Source organism: Hirundo rustica, chromosome 14, assembly GCF_015227805.2.
Source record: "Hirundo rustica isolate bHirRus1 chromosome 14, bHirRus1.pri.v3, whole genome shotgun sequence".
In the NCBI taxonomy this organism is placed as follows: Eukaryota; Metazoa; Chordata; class Aves; order Passeriformes; family Hirundinidae; genus Hirundo; species Hirundo rustica.
Genome location: NC_053463.1, coordinates 10,483,381 through 10,502,162, shown reverse-complemented (window position 1 = coordinate 10,502,162; position 18,782 = coordinate 10,483,381). Strand labels below are relative to the sequence as shown.

General features: G+C 45.1%; 1 protein-coding gene across 4 annotated transcripts in view; it reads left to right on the top strand.

Annotated features, from left to right (window-relative positions):
* Nucleotides 1-3,694, top strand: part of FNIP1 (folliculin interacting protein 1) — a 64,673-nt gene extending 60,979 nt beyond the window's left edge. For all 4 annotated transcript variants that reach the window (XM_040078023.2, XM_040078021.2, XM_040078024.2 and 1 more), the window contains one exon: nucleotides 433-3,694. In XM_040078023.2, coding sequence (XP_039933957.1) covers nucleotides 433-511 — 79 coding nt within the window. In that variant the 3' untranslated portion in view covers nucleotides 512-3,694. The remainder of the gene's footprint in view (nucleotides 1-432) is intronic.
* Nucleotides 3,695-18,782: the final 15,088 nt, after the last annotated feature.

Here is an 18,782-nt window from a genome sequence, read left to right as displayed (position 1 = left end):
TAAGGGGTGTTTATAGGAAGGCTCTGAGTACGTTTTGCTGCAGAGGAGTACAGGGTGAGCAGGGAGGCACACACAGCATGTGTGGTGCCGGACATGGCAGCTTTAGCTGGGTCTCTGCTCCTGTGCTGTGTCCACCAACTATTATTCCCTTTACTCTGAGGTTAGGCAGGAATTTTGATTCCTCCATCTGCTTCCTCGCCAGTTTGTTGGCCCTGTTAAAAACGCACCAGACAGGTGGGAGCTCCGGCAGTGCTGACACTGTGGGAGCAGGCACATCTGGAGGGGTGGGAGGAACAATCTGGCAGCTGCAGTGTGTAGCCTGTGGCCCAAGTACAAATGCTGGGGCTTGAGCAGGCGGTGTGAGTTCTGACACGTGTTCAGCCCAGTGACATTTCAGGTTGGATTAAACATGACTCTTCTGCTTCCTTTCAGGATTGAATCCAGCGACCTCCCCTTGCTGGCAGCTGTAGCGAGCACTCACTCTCCGTACGTTGCGCAGATCCTACTTTAAAATGCCAGAGGCCACAGACTTTGACTTTTTGCCTCTTTCGAAGCAAAGTGGATGACAACTTGTTCTGGCTCCTTTCTCTTTGCAGCAAGTAAAACAAACTGCTTGTTGAGCTGCAGCACCTCCATATATGACTGCACAGTGTGCAAACAGTTGGAGACTTCTCCTCTCCCACTTGGCCATTTATAAAAAAGGATAAAGAAAGGAAAAAGGAAAACTGAATTAGCCCAAGATTTCTGCTACAGAAAAGTGGAGATTTTAGCAAAGCTGAAGAGATGCATTTTTTAGCAGTTTCTGCCATGATGGCTGACCGTGACTTATAGGGGGGAACGGAGGAAGAACTGCTCTGAGAGATACGTGATGCCATCACCCCATGTAAACTGAACAAGGGAGCAGCTGCCTTCAGCCAGGCTTCAGCTGAGGAGGATCACGTTAGGATCTGTAATTCTCAAGCTGCAATGATCTGTAAACAACTTCTACTTTTTCGCATCACAGTCCAATTCTGAATACTTCCCAGAGGAAGAACGGGGCAGGGGCCTGGTTTTTTGTTTTTTGGTTTTTTTTGTTTTTGTTTTGTTTTGTTTTTGTAAGAAGCTTATTAATGACAGTCAGCTACAGAATTTATTTATGATATTTCTCCTGGGAAGAGGAAATAGTGAGGGACAGAGGGCAATAGGGAGAACGGAGGAAGAGGCCAACAGACAAACTAGCAATTGAGATCCTTGGCTGGATGCTGTAACCAGTATTAAATGTTTATAATGTTTAAATGTTGCTTTATACTAAATGATGCTTTTCTTCCTCAACATAATCAAAACGTTAAAAACAAAAATAATCTAAAGAGAATGTTGGCTGAAATTTCCCTGTGGGTTCCCCAGAATGACATGACAATTACCTCTAACTTTTTTATGATCTATAAAATCTTGGACCATCATATTCTTTTTACAGCAGTCAGTCAGCTATTGAAATAATGAACTAGAAGTAATTGTACCAAAGCACTGGGGACAAAATGAGTAGACTATTACCCTTAATTGCTCAGGTACTAATTGATACATTTTTTAAAACGGTTCTTCAAAAAAAATGAACATTGATTACACCATAGCGTAGTAATATCCAAATTATTTTTTGACAAATATACTCTTGCTGCAGATGACTCTAATCCCTTTTCTACTCACTTGTGTAATTACCAGCAGGAAATGTTGTTTATTTTATTCTCAGCATTTCTCTTTTACTCAGCCATCGCTGGTTTGTCATTGTATATACAACAGCTGTACGAGTAGCTGATGGACCCAACCTGGTGTAAGTAATGTAAATAGACAGTGGGAGGTGGATTATGTTTTTGAAGGCTCTACTACCTCAGTTTAACTGGACACTTCATTCTAGGCTTTGCTTTGCATATTTGTCCTAGCAGCCAATTAATGTTGCTGATTTTTAGCGTCTGTTTTCATCTATTAGGTTTAGTATATTGAAATCCATGGATTATCCACACAAGCAGGAGACACATACTCACTTGGTCGCTAAAGTTTATAAAATTTCTATAAATATGTCATTCTGTAATCATCTTTTCAATAGTACAGCACGCCTGCTATTGTTGTTTGCAGAATTACTTTAAGTACAAATCTATTTTAACCATTTGATAAACTTGAAAACAATAGGAGAGATCCCTGCCCCGCCTCTGTCAGTGACAGAACTCTCCTCCCTTCCTTCTCTGGGGCCAGGATTCACCAGGAGTGGTTTTTCAGTACTACTTAAAATCTGTCACCTAAAACTCTGTTCCAGGGAGATCTACGTGGCAAACCCACTCCTCCCTTCCATGTAGGCCTGAGCCTACATCAGGAAGTGACCCCAACATTAATACAGGCAGTGTCATTGGAAACTCTTTTGTATATAAAATCTAATGCTGACTGCTGCAGGGGAAAACCTCGTGTTTAATATGTGATCCAAGGATTTGTTTCTCCCATTTCTCAAATGTCCTTTCCTTGCCACACAATTATATTACATCTGGCTTTTGAAATGAGCACAAAACAGGGGCCCAGTTGTGTAAACACAGTTCTAATGAAATATAGGATTGCACTCAGAACATGGATGTTTAACCCTTTGCTAGGATACATGGAATAGGCAGCAGTTAGTACACCGTGTTGTGCAGAGACTGGCAGCGGTGACCTGGCGGCATCAGTGCTGCTGGGGCTGGCAGAGGACGGTTCCTGCCTGTGCCTTGGGAGGTGCCGTGGGTGAGTTCATCCACAGCTTGTGCCCAGAGAGCTGGGCAGCTGCACCCTCACCCTGGCATCCCCCAGGGCCGTGCCCAGAATGATCCTTACAGGAGAATACTGGTCCTCCTTACTGTGCAAATTGTTGGGGTCACTTTGAAATGGGTTTGACTCTCCAGAAAGGCCCTTGCAGGGCTTGCAATGAGTATTAACATGAGAGGAGAAGGAGGTGGCTGTTGGCTGGCACCTTCTCTGCTGCCCTCTGCCCAACACCCCCCAGTAATGGCGTTAATGATGTGTCGAGTCAGTCCCAGACGGAGCAGCCACGGATGCAGCTTCCTCGTCATCCTCCCACAGCTCCAGTCCCTCCTGGCATGGCAGCACCCTCTCCAGCTCTCAGCAGTATTGTGGGCAGAACACAACCAAAACCCTTGCCTGATGGGAAGTTTGCCCCTGAGTTAACTTTTTGGGTACGTGAACAATGTGGTACGTATGTCTGTTTGTTAAATAATGCAAAAAGGGATTTTTACAGGATATAGCATTGACTTTTTAAATATATCACAATTCTTTTATGTGAATAGAAAGCTAATGTTTGATTTCTTTTTTCCACTATTCCCAATCCATTATTAACATGTCTTAATTTTCTGGCTGAAACCTAAGTGTACTAGGCACACCAATTAGCAAATTTGATTTTGTTGCAATTGGCAAACACTGGGCTGCTAAGAACAAAAAACTGTTTAAAAGAACAGATTTTACACCTTGCATATGTTTTCCCTCTTAGTTCTTAGAGATGTTTTATGACAATTTTTTGCTTTCTCTAAATTATTTAGATGGTGGTACTTGTAAAATGCTGGGTAAAATGTACATACTTGTTATCTCTTCTGTTTTTGTATATATTTCCCAAGATGTGTTCTTGTATTATAATAACCATTCCCAATTTTAGGGGAAATTTGTGCAATAAATACAGTATGTCAGTTTAGTTCTGGTACCTTTTGTGACCCTTTTTTGACGTGTGCTATGAGTCTGTGGGTGAGTGAGCCATCTCACATTTGACGTCTGTCTCCTCTCAGTTGCCCATTTTGGGGCATTGGTTCTGGCACTTGGCAGTGCTGCAGCCATTTAATTTGGGGTCTCATAAGGAATTAATTGTTTCAAATAGGAATTTGTGATTGAACTTGCTGTCTTTTCAGTTGTGAATGTTGTTAGCCCCCAGAAAGAACAGCGATATGGGAGGGAGGTCCTGACCCTCTCCCAATGCTTGACTTTGTGTGAGGTGAACAAACATAAGCAGAAGGACATTGTCTTCCACTGGTTCATACATTCAGTCCTAAAGTGATCTGCGAAGAACTTTGTCACACGGGTGTTCGCCGTTGTGTTTGTCACTGTATTTGTGCCCATCTGCCTGAGTACGATCCCTTTTCTGTCTCTCTGGGCCGCTGCACAGGAATGAAGGTTACTGAGGAGTCTTTGTAAGGTTTTATTGAATCTAAGTTCAAATTGTGATAACAGTGCTGCCAAGAAAAGTGAAGTAATAATCATACAACAGGAAAAACAATTAGGAAGATGTAGCAAAGTGTACAAATGAGGCTTTAGAGCATGTGGGTTAAATAAGGTCCTGTGTTCCCAAAGAATGGAAAAAGGGCAAGCAGAAGACGGAAACCTTTGCCCGAAGCAGCTGCATCTTCTATTTTTGATAAATGCTACGCGGTTTCCTGCCCTGGTGTGTACCTGCCCCCGGTGCCCTTGCCACATGCAAGGTGCAGGATGAGCTGAGGGATGAGCTGAGGTTGGTGTCCCCAAGCCCTGTCTTGCAGTGACCAGCTGCTGGGCAGGGAACACTGCGGGTCCCACATTCAGCACAGCCAGACAGCGCAGGAGCCTTCTAGGATTTCCACTTGCACCTGCCAAGTCCTGTCCTGTAAAAGGATGCCCGTGATGAGAGTGTTTGGAAGAATGGAATTTGTCCTCTCTCAGAGGAATGAAAGCCATAACAACTGGCTCTTGGGTGCTTAAACTGGTCCTGTAACACCACCGTGAGGTTTGCCTGTGCACAGGGATGAATTGCTCTGACTCTGCCTTCTCTGCTGGCATCCCAAGTAACGCTGGATCAGTGGCTCAGTGCTCTGTGTGGGTGAGTTAACAAAAGCAATTAACACACGATCCCTTGCCTTTTCGTACTGGTGACACAGGGGGTTATTGCTGGCCTGGTGTACTTGTTCCGTGATGGATTCACAAGGCAGAGCCTGCAGTCCCACAGCACCACTGAAGGTGTCAAGCAGGAGAATCTGCAGCAGGAGATGCTTGGCTTTAGCGGGAGCTCTGCCATGGAACGCCGGAGATGTGCACTGTGCACTATCAGACCTCCTGCAGGGCTTCTTGGGCTGAGTGCACCTGACAGAGGGCAGAGAATTTTGTGTTACCAGAGTAGACGGTCATGAGGTGTCCTCCTGATGGGGATGGCAAGAGTAGCTGGAGTCATGTGTCTGTGTGGGTGTTTGGCAGTGATGATGTGAGCAGTAAATTCAGCAGTATGATCACTGCAGCATCCAGAAAATGCTGATGTTAATGCCCAGAATCGATTTCCTTTTTAACTTTCCAGCTAGACTGGGACATAGCACTTGATAGCCAATATTTTTAATGTATTGTTACCCCTTTTCTGTAATTCCCTTAATTTTTCTGAAACAAAAGTGAAAGCTAATTCACTTAGCTGAGGGAAAGACAGGAAGGAAGCCACAGGCACTCGAGTACCATGGCGTCTCTCATCTCCCACATTATTCCCAGGGGTCTGCAGAAGAGGATATGATTATATTCTGTGTGGCTTAGAGCAGAGTAACCACAGGACAATTTCTGGATCCAGGGGTTGGAAGCAGCTCAGTGTGTTGGTTGCACAAAAGCACAGAGCTCCTAACAGCTCTCTGCTGAGCTGCTGTTGCTTTCTTCTCTTTTAAACATTTATTAAAAAATAGTGGCCTTATAGTTGGAGGTAAAAGTAAGCAGAGAGCCTAGAGATACACATATCTTCTGAGTCCCTGTGCTGCAAGGAACATCTCTGTTTATGTGCTGCAGCATGCACATTCTGTTCCAGCCATGCCCTCATTTATTTATTAGCAGGAGCAGTTAAAGGCTTTGCACACCACCCCTTCTTGTCTTCCTTCTGTACAATAAGATCATCTTTGCTGTTGCTACAGGCAGATCTAAATACACCAGTGCTTTGGGTTTTGGAAAGTGTTGCTGGTACTGGCTGGAGATAATTCTTTACTGGAAGCAGTGCTTTTCTGTTTTGCCTGCCAAAGAACCACAAGTTCAGATCCTATGGGATCTGTCCAGGCTTTTGGAGCAGAACCTGAGTCCCCGGCAGTAGTGGCTTTGCTTTGAGAGTCCTGTGGCAGAGGAGCTGGAAGGTAAACCACGGGTGCCCAATGTGTCCGGTAGCTCTCCCAAAGGGGTGGTGAATTTTCCCCTTGCTGTGGTCAGTGGGAAGGAACAGACATTGCAGGTCAGGCAGCTCAGCACCGAGGAACAAGAGTGACAGCTCCTGCCTCGACCGGCACAGAAAGCACCAACATGGAGCATCCCGTGGGGCTGTGGGTCCCCACAGGAACCTGGTGGAACAGTTGGCGTGAGGAGTCATGTGTTGGAGAGGTGCTGTGACTCCTTCCACCAGCAGCATTTTCTGCCTCAGCAATACCTGCTGGCCTGCAAGGCTCGACAGTTGTGTGACCTCCGGAAATGAACAGCTTCATGTGAGCCATCACCTACGTGTCACCCACTCGGGTCTTGCTCAGGCTCTCTGCTCTCTGGTAGCTTGTCTCCTCCTAGAAGCATAGTAGCAGGAAGCAGCATGTTACTCCCATGTATTTGTTTATTTTCATTACTAAAAATATTTGTACAGCGGCAGAATTTGATTTCTAAATCTCTGTGTGTTCCAGCTGTTTGTTCCCAGCTAGAGCTTAAGACATCTGCTCCGAGGATGGGGATCTCTGCCTGAGCTCCTGCCTTCAGCTGTGCTCCTGAGAGCCAGCTGCAGCAGGGTCCGGAGAGCTCCTAATGCCCGTCACTACCAGTTACGGTACGAGAAGGCGCAGGAGTAAAGGCAGGCGACAGCAAGTGGCCGCTCCTGTGGTTTGGGATGTCCGCGATAAGGAAAGGCCACCTAAAGCACATCAGGAGGTGTGGCGAGGTATCCGGCTGCACCTCCTACGTCCTGCATGACCTCAGAGGACATCGCGGTGACACCTGCCCATGCCCGTCCGTGCACGTCAGCTAAACGCCGGCGCTGGGCGCTGCCTGTGCGCGGTCGCTGTTGCTGAAAGCCTCCGTGCGTTGAGCAATGCCCGCGGTGGCCGGGGCCGTGTGGGCAGGGCCCTTCGTGCACCCTCCGGCCCCACAGCGGTGCGCTGCGGCCTCAACAACCGGCCCAGGTGGTTTGCGGGGCGAGCCCGGCCGCGGGGCTGCTTCCGGCTGGCACCGGCTCGGGAGCAGACACTCGCTTCGCTTCAAGGCCAGGTTTCCCCAGAGCTCCATCTCGGAGCCCTGCAGTACAGCCAGGCGGCTGTCCGGGTGCTCAGACACCTGCGAGGGCGAGGGACCGTGACTCCGGGGCAGAGCCGCGCTGCCGGGCGGCTCGGATGAGCCGTGCCGGCCCAGCCAGCAGTGCTTATTGCAACATCCCAAAGGAAGCATTTGGGCCGCAGGCCCGTCCCGGATTTCCAAAGCAGCACAGGAGATAAGCAGATGCCTTTTTCTTATGACACAGCTGCTCTGCCTATGTCCCAGCTTTGTGAGAGGAGTGCCCAGTCCGGGTGCTGGTGGGGATTCACCTCTCACCCCACCTTCGTGCCTTCGGTTTGCTGTTGTTTTCCTTAGGGGCCTGCAACCCATCACCTTTGGTAACAGGTTTTCTGTAGATAAAGCTTTTCAGAAGTGAAATTATAGACCAAGAAAATCTTAAGGAAGAACAAGGCAGGGGTGGCAGGATGGAAATGTCCTGCTCTGGCTCTTCTTTTTCGCCTTACGAAACCTTGTGTGAAGAGGAGAGAACAACTTCCTCTGACGCACGTCCCAGGGGAGCACGGGGCCATGGGAGCCCTGCAGTGCTGCAGTGCCAGAGGTCAGGGCCATCCCTGGCCACTGCCTTTTTAGCACATAAAGGCATTGTTTAATTGCTGGTATTTTTTGAAGATTTCATCTATCCTATGCTTTCTAAAATTCTTTGAGAGAGGAACTCTCTCTGACCACCATGCCTTTGCCTGCTCCCGTTGTTCAGTTTCTATCACTAACCAGAGTGTCTGTTTAATCTGGAACTTGCTTTTCCTTCTTCATTAACTCCTTAGGATGAGCTTTGATTCCACTAGTTGGACAGACCCTTCTTTTTTCTTATGGAAAAGCACTAAGGAGGAATGGGGGGTCGTGAAGATCACTTGCAGCTCTGCTGGAGCAATTGCAACCAATGCTGCTGTCATCATTATTTCCTGCATGAGTCGGATGGGCTGAAGCTGTAGCTCTGGGACACGTGAATGTGTCACTGGTGGCAGTGCTGGGGCCAGGTGGGAGAGCTGAAGGTGGAGTTTGTCCTAGGTTCTTAATGGAAAACAAATGTTTTCCTTAAGTGGCATTGAACATGAAGGCGGTGTTTCTTATGGAAATAGCTGGGCTGAGGAAGAAGGGTGAAACATTTCCTTAAGAGATGAGCTTCTTACTTCCCAAAGGCTCATTAATTTCATTTTTGTGGCTAATCAAATGAATTTCTAGACTATTTTCACTAATGTCACCAAATGAAAAGTGCTTTATAAACAGCCTGTAGCCAGCAGAGAGTGCAGCGGTGAGAATGCCTGGAGGCAAAGCCCAAGTCTGTGCAGGGGTGATCCCAGCATGTCCCTTGGCCAGCTCCCAGTGCTGACACAGGGCCACTGGTGAGATGTCTCCTTAGCAAACACCCTCATTTGGGACCTTTGGGGTGGCAATGGCAAGAAGTCATTATTCTAAAAAGTCATAATTCTATAAACAGTGACTTTAGGACAGAGGGTACCAGTGGGTTTATATGCTTGATTTTCCTGCCAGGGATGCTTTTCACTTTGGAGAACTTCAATGTGTTGGAAAGGTTATGTTCAGCATTTCTTCTATAGTTATTTCTATATTCACTTCAAAATTACAGCCATGAGCAATTATAGTTTTCAATAGCTTATTGAGCGCACTGAATCCTAAGAAATTAACTACCACATTTTCAAGGAGTAGATTTATTAATAGAAGCTGAAACTAGAAATCTTGTCTCATTTTAATCACTACGAAAAGTCATGAAAAAATAAGGGCTACTGTTTTCATGTATTAACAATAAGACTGATAAAGTTTGTGGGAGTATTCCAGGCGAACAAAAAAAATTACAGCTGTGTTCCTTGTGCTGCAATAATTAATGATCATGCACTTTATTGTCCAAAGCTGTTTTTCTTGTACAGTTTAACTAAAGGTCTTGATCTCTGTCATTTCACATGACATTGTTCTGAGGCTGGTTAGGCTGTAAAACCCATCAGCCTGGAGGAGAATTTATTTTTCAAAATACAGCTTAACTCTCCAAACTATTTCTTAAATTATAGGTTAGTGAAAAGCAGGCCCTTCCCATAGAAACAGAGTTTTTTTAAAAACTGTAGACTTGAATTGATTTAGTATTAAAATCAAGGGCTCTGTCTTGGGCTGGTAAGAACCCCCATTGCTCCTGGCAACTGCAGCTCATCACAGCTGTGAATTCAGACACACATTTTTCAGGGGAAAATAATCCTTAACCTAAATACAACTTCTCAGATATTTTGAGGCTGACCTTTGGTTCCTTGTCTGTTTTTTCCCAGGTTGGCTGGCTGGGAAGCTGCTGACCCTGCTGGATTGCAAGCTACTACAGCAGCTCATCCTTCCAGTGAAGGAAAATCATGGGCTCTGCCAGAGCCTGTGCAGGGTTTGTCCAGTGCAAGTCATTAGTCTCAGAAATATGGCGTGAATTCCCACTTTTTCAGGATGGGAACAGTAGAGGCAGGTTTGAGGAAGTCTTCCATCAGAAGTGTCTGTCCTCTGCCTTCATCACTTACAACCAAAGCATGAAAGGTCATTAGGCATGATTTGGCTGTTTCCTGTTCAGGCTGTCAACTAAAGAGGCAGCTGAGCAGCATTTCTGGAGCATGTGGTGGTCTCATTATCTCAACAAGAGAAACACTCTGCAACTGAACCCTCACCCCTCCTTATCCATGGTGTTTAAATTAAAGGGTATTAAAGGAAAAAAGGTTCAATTTACAATAAAGTTTTCTGCAGTGAGGGTGGTGAGGCCCTGGCACAGGATGCCCAGAAAAGCTGAGTCTGTCCCATCCCTGGAAGTGTTCAAGGGGAGGCTGGATGTGGCTTTGAGCAAGCTGGTCTGGAGAAAGTTGTCCCTGCCCATGGCAGGAGGTTGGAAGAAGATGACCTCTAAAGGTTCCTTCTAACTGAACCATTCTGTGATCCTGTGATCCTGTTATTGTATAAGTTACTGACAGCTTAATCTGCCACCACCACCACTGCACCTCCAGGTTTGGGGTGTCCCTGACACCTGTCTCCCCTCAAAATCTTGCCAGACCCTGGGGTATGGCTTTATTCGTGATTCCCACCCTGGGCCCAAGGTGCTGCAGAGCTTTGTCCTCTCAGTTTCTTACTGCAATACTCTTCTTGCCAATTTTGATTGCAGATTTTTTACCATGTGTGTGCACATCCTTCTTTAGACCACAACTGTAAAAAGCTCTGGAGTGGTTCCTGCTCAGGGCCTCCTTAACTGCAAACCCACAAACTGTTTCCATTTCTCTTGGTACCTTCTTCAAAAACCCAGCACTTTTGTAATACCCTCCTAGCGTAACACCCAATGATAGTTCACGAAGTAGCAACTACTGCAGCAATAGTTCATATAAAGGAAACACTTCTACTGCAAAGGCAGTTCTGCCTTGGATAAAGATGGCATTGAAATCCAACTGTTCAATGCAATGGATTGCCATGGAAAATGTCTGCCACTGGCAGAAGCTCTTGGAAAAACATAAGTAACTAAAGCAGTTTGAAAAAAGGTAGTGAGATAACCATGGCTTTTATTGTGCTGGTATGGCACTGAGAGTATCCCTGACACACAGAGGGGAGGTAAGGGCACTTGGAGGGCAGCTCCACTCAGCTTTCTAGAAAAATCAAATGTTGCCAGTTCCACTTGTGCAGTCACTTCATATGCAGTTATTGAAAATTTTATTTCCTTGACAAGATTGTTTTTGGTGTCAGGGTTTTTCTGGAAGTATAAGCCAAGCAGGTCACTGCAGGAATTTCATTGTATTTCCCTTTTAAATGGAAATTGCAAATACATTTCCAGACACTGCTCTGGAAATACCCTAACAGCAGCCTCCATCACCCATTCAGTGTTTTGGTTAGGGAATGCTTGTGTCTCAGCTTTCACCTACATGAACTGAAATGCCTAAAAATCTTACAAAATTGCATCTGCCTTAATGTCATCACTGCTATCCTACCTAATAAATATTTTCCTAAAAAAAACTCAGTCCTCTCTCTCTCTGAGGAAGAAGATTACTTCCACAGGGATAAGCAATCATAGGTAAGTGGTATTTGTGTACTTGGGTGACATCTGTTCTATTGGGCGGAGCACTCAGCTGTGCGCTCGATAACTTGCATCACCCTCTGATTCATACAATCATCTGACCTTCATCTAACTGCTGCTCTGCTTTTATTTCCTTTTCTCCCTACAAATTACAGTAAAGGAAATTCTTCCTTTGCTCCATACACAGTGCTTCCTTTCATTCAAGGTTTGGTTGTGCTTTCAGCATTTAAAAAAACAACCAGTACAACCATCTACTGGAAAAGCACAGGATGAAATACCACATCCCTCTCCCCTCACATTTACCCCCCTGCAGACTACACGCACTACAGGAGTTGCTGTACTTTGGACACAACTTCCCCTCCTGGGTGAAATCCCAGCTGGGAGATGCTGCAGCCCCTCAGGGTGGGATGATGGGGTTTGCAGTGAGGGTTCCTCCCTGTTTGGTGTATGGAAAAGTGAGCAGGACTTCCAGGAGGAGTCTAGCTCTGCTGGCTCTGTCTGGTGCTGTACCTTCAGCTCCTGCTCTGCCCTGGTGAGGCCATTCCTCTGGGTACACACTTGTGTCCCTCTCTTGCAGCTGAGGAAGGACACCCATTTCCATGGATGTCTCAACTTTCTGAAGCCTGAAGGCAGAAGAGAATCTGGTGGTCTCTGAGCGGGACCATGTCAGCTATCCGATGCAGGAGAGCTTCTGGGTGGTTGGAAGAGGCCACCACAGGCTTTGAGACACTTTAAGGAATCAATATCCCTTGACACAGAATTACTATATGTTACCAAGGGCAGGGTCTGTAGAAGGAAGGGAGGAAAACCACATTGAGTGGAAGAAGAGTCATCTGCAGATCTTTCTAAAGTTAAAAATAGTTAGGATTTTGTCTGCAGAAGACAGTTTGTCCTGTTATGCTGCTGTCATGTGAGCAGGCTGTATGCTTCTGCATTTGAAGATTAAAACTGACATGCTGACAACAGGAACTTTCTGGAAATTCCACATGCCTGAGACTCAATGGTTTCAGTGAGTTTCCTGATATCATCTCATCCATATAGTTGTGTTTGGAGGGGAACTAAACATGTCGTTAGCTCTGTAGGATCATAAAAAGTCAGAGAAGAGATCATAAGGAATCATAAGGTTGCATGTAATCCTGCGAAGACAGATGATAAAGGCAACAGCCCCTGACAGCGAGCACTTCAAGGCCAAGGAACCCAGTTTAAGAGCATGGAGGAGCTGAGCTTTTGCTAACTCATGTCAGCAGGAGCTTTTTATACCCTCTTCCTCAAAAAAAGAAAAAAAAAAAATAAAAATCAGACCGACAGCTGTGAAATGTGACTAAAACCAGAGGGTGATACAGGGAATTTTGGCCTTCATAACTTTGCAATGACTTCACCAAGCATTCCTGGCTCCCAGGCCTGGACTGAGTCTACTAAACTGTGCAACGTTTCTTTGTAATCAAATTATAGTTTATACACATGCACAAAAAACACAAACACAGAGACCTGTATCTTCCTACAAACACACCAAATGGCTGCAAACAATGGAAAGCTGATCTGATGCTGGCTGAATCATCACTGTGGTTGAAGCTATGATAGCAAAGCTCATGGTTGCAAAGAACCTTGACACCAGCAGCAAGAGAACAGTAAGAAATGCAAGGCTTCCCCAGCCACAGTCCTGATTCAAATGCTGTAATATTTCTTGTAGGATTTCACAAATAAGTAACATGTATTTGATTGCATAAAACAGTGAAATTGCCTGTCAGGCATTTATTCACAGTTTCTTAATCTAGATGATTACCAGTTAAGAAAAAGTCTAGACTGTTGGCCTGTTCTTTGGCAGAGAAGAAGTTTTTTATTATTTTTCCACATGCTCAGAGAATTACTCCATTTACTTAAAAAAAGGGGGAAGGACTGAAATCCTATTTACTCTAATTTTTATTATATTTAAACTGGCTGCTTTCTCTAGGCATGCCCTGTTCTTTTACCAGCCCACCATTGTTGGCCAAAGTGTTGTCCAGTAACAAATGCCACAGATACACAGAATTATCACATTGAGTTATGCAAGTGTTTGGCTTTTTGCCTCTGAAAATAGCTACTCAGTAGAAAAATACAAATCCCATTGCATGTTCTCTCTGGGTTATAATAGGTCACAGACACAAAATCCTCACTGTTTGTGAAATCTTCTTGCAGCTTATAGTTGTATAACTTTTAACATCCCTGAAAAATTAATAGGATCAAGATATGCTAAATTGGCAAAACTGATACCAAATTACTGGTGGAGAGTTTCCCATGCTGAGATCGTTCTTTCTTTTGGTTACTTAAGTCTTCATCTTTATCTGTGCCCAGCCCATTCTTTTACCCGCCTTCCACCTAATGTTTTTTGGCATATAGTTTCCGACAACAAATGAAGAAAATCTTTTAGTTGAAGCTGTAACCTGATTATAGCAACAAAGAACATGCAAATAGAGCAGTCACCAGACTCCAGACTGCCTCCTTTAGGGCAGGTTTTCCCCCGCCACCCCCATCTTTAATTTTTTCAGGCTTGAGCGTGGACATCTGTATACTCTTTCTGGATACCTCCAATATCTAGACAGGTCCATATGCTCTTTTGTTTTTGCCAACAAAGTGCTGAGGCTGGAATCACATATCTGTAGATTGTGTGTGGTAAAAATAAAGTGGCAGAAGACACAAAAAAATTGATACAAGAGCCTGTTTCAGACAGAGCTGTTCCATTGCGGAGTGTGTAGCAAGCCACCAACTTGTAGCTTGGAGTAAAGCAGCTGGGGTTTAGATGTTGTTTTGTAACTATTTTTGAATGTTTTTTGCAGTTCTTATTCTGTTTTATCAGACACTGTTGATAATGTTGTACACTACACCATGCCTCAGGTAGTTTGGGTGCTCCACTGATTTGGCAGGAGCCCCTTCTTTCCTCACCCCACTCACATTTATCAGGGCTTGGTAACTCCATCAGGGTGGTGGCAAGCCCTGGACGGATCTTTTCAAGTCACTCAGCAGTGGCAAGGGAGAAGAATGTAATTTTTCATACCTGTTGTTTCCCATATGGACAAGGAAGGGCAATGAGAAAGATCAGAACACACATGTCAGTGTCACGGGACAGCCAGTGTTCTTTCAACACAAACAGCTTTCACTGTCCTCACTGGTAGTTTTCAGAGGGTGCATCAATGCCTGTCTTTGTGTTCATGGAAACCTTAGTAAACGAATAGCAAATAACCCAACTCACTGTTTCCTTTTCAAATTGTTCCTGACTTGGGAACTGGGACTCCACAAGCACTGGCCAAGGATTACGTGACACAAAGGTCAAGGTGACACGTTTCCAACACACTGTGCATCCTCAAGCGTAAAATGTTTATTACTTCAGAATTTCCACCTGTCCTCCATGAAGCCTTTCCTGTGGACACCCCCCAAATTGCCCTCAGCTGAGAGATGTGTCCTTCAACCGGGACTAAGACCAGGGAAACTGTTACTGCCTCCAGCTGAGGCTTGTTATTCCCTCTCTTTGCATGTTAATATAACCTTAAAATCTTTCAATCTTAAGGCTCACTGAATTCCCAATCCATTCACAGCAGTACTCAGCATGTCACAGATGTGTGACAGTGAACATGAAAAGCAAGGAAGTTTGCCAATGAAGGTAAAACATAGGTAGAGAAAGTGTTTCATCCCCACATTTAAAAGTGTCAGGCTCCCCATTTGTTTCTGTATTGTTGATAAGGCTGATGTTGCAAGGAGATCTGCAGTTGCTTATGTGTACATGGCTTCTAGGCTTCAGGAAAAATCTATATATGGATTGAAAGCCCTTCAGGAAAAATCTGTACTAGATTTTTTTAGAAGGAAAGTGTTAGTCTTGAGTTAAAGAGAAGAAAGACAGAGGTTGAGTTTTAAAAAACTGAGTGTTAAACTAACATTATTATAACACAGCAGAAAGATAATGATCTCACAGTTCTATTTCTTCTTTTCTACTTTTACCATTATCCTTTGAACTGAAGCTCTGGAAATATGCACAATGGGGAATTTTGCTTCGGAAGGAGCAGAATTAGCGGTACAGTATTCAGACTATTTCATTCTTGCTCTTGGTTTTGCAAAAATAATTTGGTATTTTGCTTTTAATTTCAGAAATGGAAATTTTGAGCTGCAAAATGCTGTTATAGACAAGAGATCAATGTTCTTGCATAGCTACCTGAGCTGTGTTGTGCCATTTGCAAAAATGTAACTTTCCTGCAAAAGGTGAGCTCTCACAAAAATTCTAATAATCCCTTTGCCTCCCTAGTTTTTCAGGAAGTTCATCATCAGAATAAATATATATGGTAAAACTGTCTGAAGAGGTTCTTCCAATTGAGCACCCCAGAATATTTTGTTTTCCTCTAGTCAGGCAGAGAATTAATTTGTGTATCCTCCTCGCAGTATGTCAGCCACATACTTAGCTAGTAGTTGTTGCCAAAGATGTGCATGAATGTCTAAATGGAATTTTTTTTTCCAAAGCTAAGAAATTAAAACCAATAGCCTAACAGCCAGACTGGAGAATGAGAGGAAGGAAATTGCCAAGCTGTAATAGAACTCACAGGACACTAAATACATAGAATACATAAAAATAAAAGTTAAAAATATTTCAGTGCATGATAATTATGAATCTTTCCCAGTGGGAGATGTGAGGAAGTTGAATTTTACCCTGAGGAATGTGGGATGTGCACATGGTGGTAAAAGGCGTCTTTGGGAGTGTCGGTGAAGCAGAACAATTGAGGGAACATACTGGGAGGAGGTGATGTACTCTGTAACTCAGCTGGTCTTCCCAAATTCACAGATGCTTGAAGCAGAACCATTTAGTCTCCTGAGACTGCAACTCATCCATATTAATAGCAAAGCACCTCTGATTCTTACATGATACAGATACTGTTAGTTTTCAATTAAAAACTGCAGTAAGTGATGATGCTTTACTTGCGCAGGGATACAATCCAGATAAAGGGGAAGCAAATTTTCTCCTCTGTATGGACAACAGGCATCCTGCTTGGCCACATCCCTTAATCCCAGTCCTGAAATTAGTCACTTGTGAAAGCCTTTTAATTGTGTTTAACTATGTCAGCTTTACCATGTGGAGACATTGGCTGTAATGCCAGTAAGCAGTGAGGATCATGACACTCGTTTCCATTGTTCTCCAGATATCTGGGAAAATAAACCCTATGGCTGAAATAGCTCCTGAAATAATTGCAGCTATTAGAGCCATTACCTACCCAAATTCAGGTACATTTGGAGTGAGGGAAGTCTTGTTTCATGGGTCAGTTGAGCCAGGCAATTAAATTGGAATGATGGCTTTGGTTCCTATGGAATACTTCTGGCTCCCTCACTGCTCCTGTGCCTGGCTGTAGGCTGGTGTCCAGTATGAGAATTTGTTTGTGAAAGAAAAAGGAATTTTTAGGCCACTAACTTCATTTTCACAGTGAATGTCCACTTCTGTGTTATGTTTGCTCTAGGAATGCTGAACAGCTAGGATAGGTGGTAAAATGAGTTCCCCTCTAAAACCAAGAATAGGGCTTAAATTTTTTCAGATCCATGAGAACTGTGACTCTGCAGATTTCACCAAAATCTGAGGTTTTCTTGCTAGTTGTTAATTATTTTTTTTTCCCAGCCACCTGCATCTGGGGAATATTGACTAATTTTTTACACGATCTTTAAATATAAACTTAACTAGTAAGGCTCTTGATTTGCTGTTACATCTCTGACTTTTAAAAAAGGAAAAAAAAAAAAAGAAAAAGAGAAAAAAGAATCTAATAGAGAAAGATTCATTCTTCAGTTCTTCTCCTTAGTTACTCAGGAAGACTTTTCCTCTCTATCTTTTCCATTTGGTTCCTGGCAGGGAATCTCTGAAGATTCCCACACCACTGGAAACAATATTTTATGTACTGAAGTTGAAAAAGGATAACATGTTCTGCCAAATAACTAGTACAAACTTCTGACCTTTGGAATAATAATAGCCATGATATTTGGAAATCTTACAATGGAAGTTCAAAGAGAAGAAAAACAAACAAAAAAGAAAATTAGTTTTGCTAGACTTTATGAGACTGACACCTATGTCTTTTCTGTCAGTTTCGGGAGCACCTCATATTCTTTCTGTTGTGCATGCATTGTGATGACTGTGATGTTAAGCGCAGCTGCTCTTTAGATCCCAGCTGTCCATCCCGTGGTTGTTGTGCCTGCAGTGATACCAGGCACAGCATTGGAACAGTCTACACTGGAGGAAATGTTGTATTTCCTCAGATTTTTTTTTTTTTTTTTTAAGAAAACAGTACGAGTATTATAAAACAACGTCGAAAGGACAATCAAGTCCTTGAGTACAAAAAAGGTAATTGTGCCATAAAGGGCAAATGGTAAAGGGAACGGGAAGGGGTAGCTGGAGAAAGGGCAAGAACCAAAACAGTCTTGGTTATTAGGAAGAAAAGAAGAAAAAGCGAGAGGGTAAACACAAGTTGTGCGCCTGCAAAGCTTTGATCTCATAAATTTACAGAATCGGACTTGTAATAGGAAGGAAAATCTTGCTATGCTTGTTTGGTATGTTGCTGCTTCCTCTTGTCCTCGAGCGGCCGTCGTGAGCAGGAATGCAGGGCTTGGGAGAAGTTTGTCAAACCCCACAGGACCGCCGAGCTGCGGTAGCACCTTCCTTGTATTTAATGCCGAGCCCGGGCGGGGAAGCGGCACCGAATCCGACCGGGCGCTGCGAGGCCTCGCTGGGGACTGCGAGGATGGGGCCACTGCTCCAGAAGCGACCGAAGCCAAAGGCTTGGAGAAGCTCAGGAAGCACGGAGGCCAACATTCTCTGAACTGTAGTGTGAGGTAAAGGGGGAAACGCACGCAAACTCAAGGGGAGCGGCTTGTCTGCTGTTATGCCTGCACGAACATTCTGATCCCGAGTGATGCAGAAAATGCTTTATTTCGGATGTATATTACCGAAGAAAACGCCTTATGTCGGGCGCACAGGGAGCCCAAACCCGGCTTTCCCGAAACACTATCAGCCTCCTGAGGGCGTGGAAGCGGGGCCCTCACAACGCGCACGCGCCCGGCCCCTCCCAACGCTCGCGAGCCTTCGCCCCGCGCCGGCCGCCGGCCCCGCCCCCTGCACCGCCCGGGGGCGTGCTCGCCACAGCCCCGCCCACTCCCTCCGTCCCGCCCCTCGCTCTTCTTGCTGATTCTCTGGGTTAAAGCGCCCGCTCTCACGCTTTTCCGTACCGGGGGATGCGCGGCAAGTGAGCGGGGCGGGGGGTCCGGACGGGGGCGGCGACTCTCGGCGTGTTCAGAGGAGGCGCGGGCTCGTACCCGGCCGTGGGGTTTCTCTCCGGACCCTCTGGCGCCGCGCCGCGGAACGACTCGCCCGTCCGCGTCGCTTTGTGCGGGCGCGGAGGGCGGAGCCGCGGGGGCCGAGCGCGCGGGGAGTCCCGCTCGGGCCGGTAACTTCGCGCACGGAGCGCTCGCGCCGCGA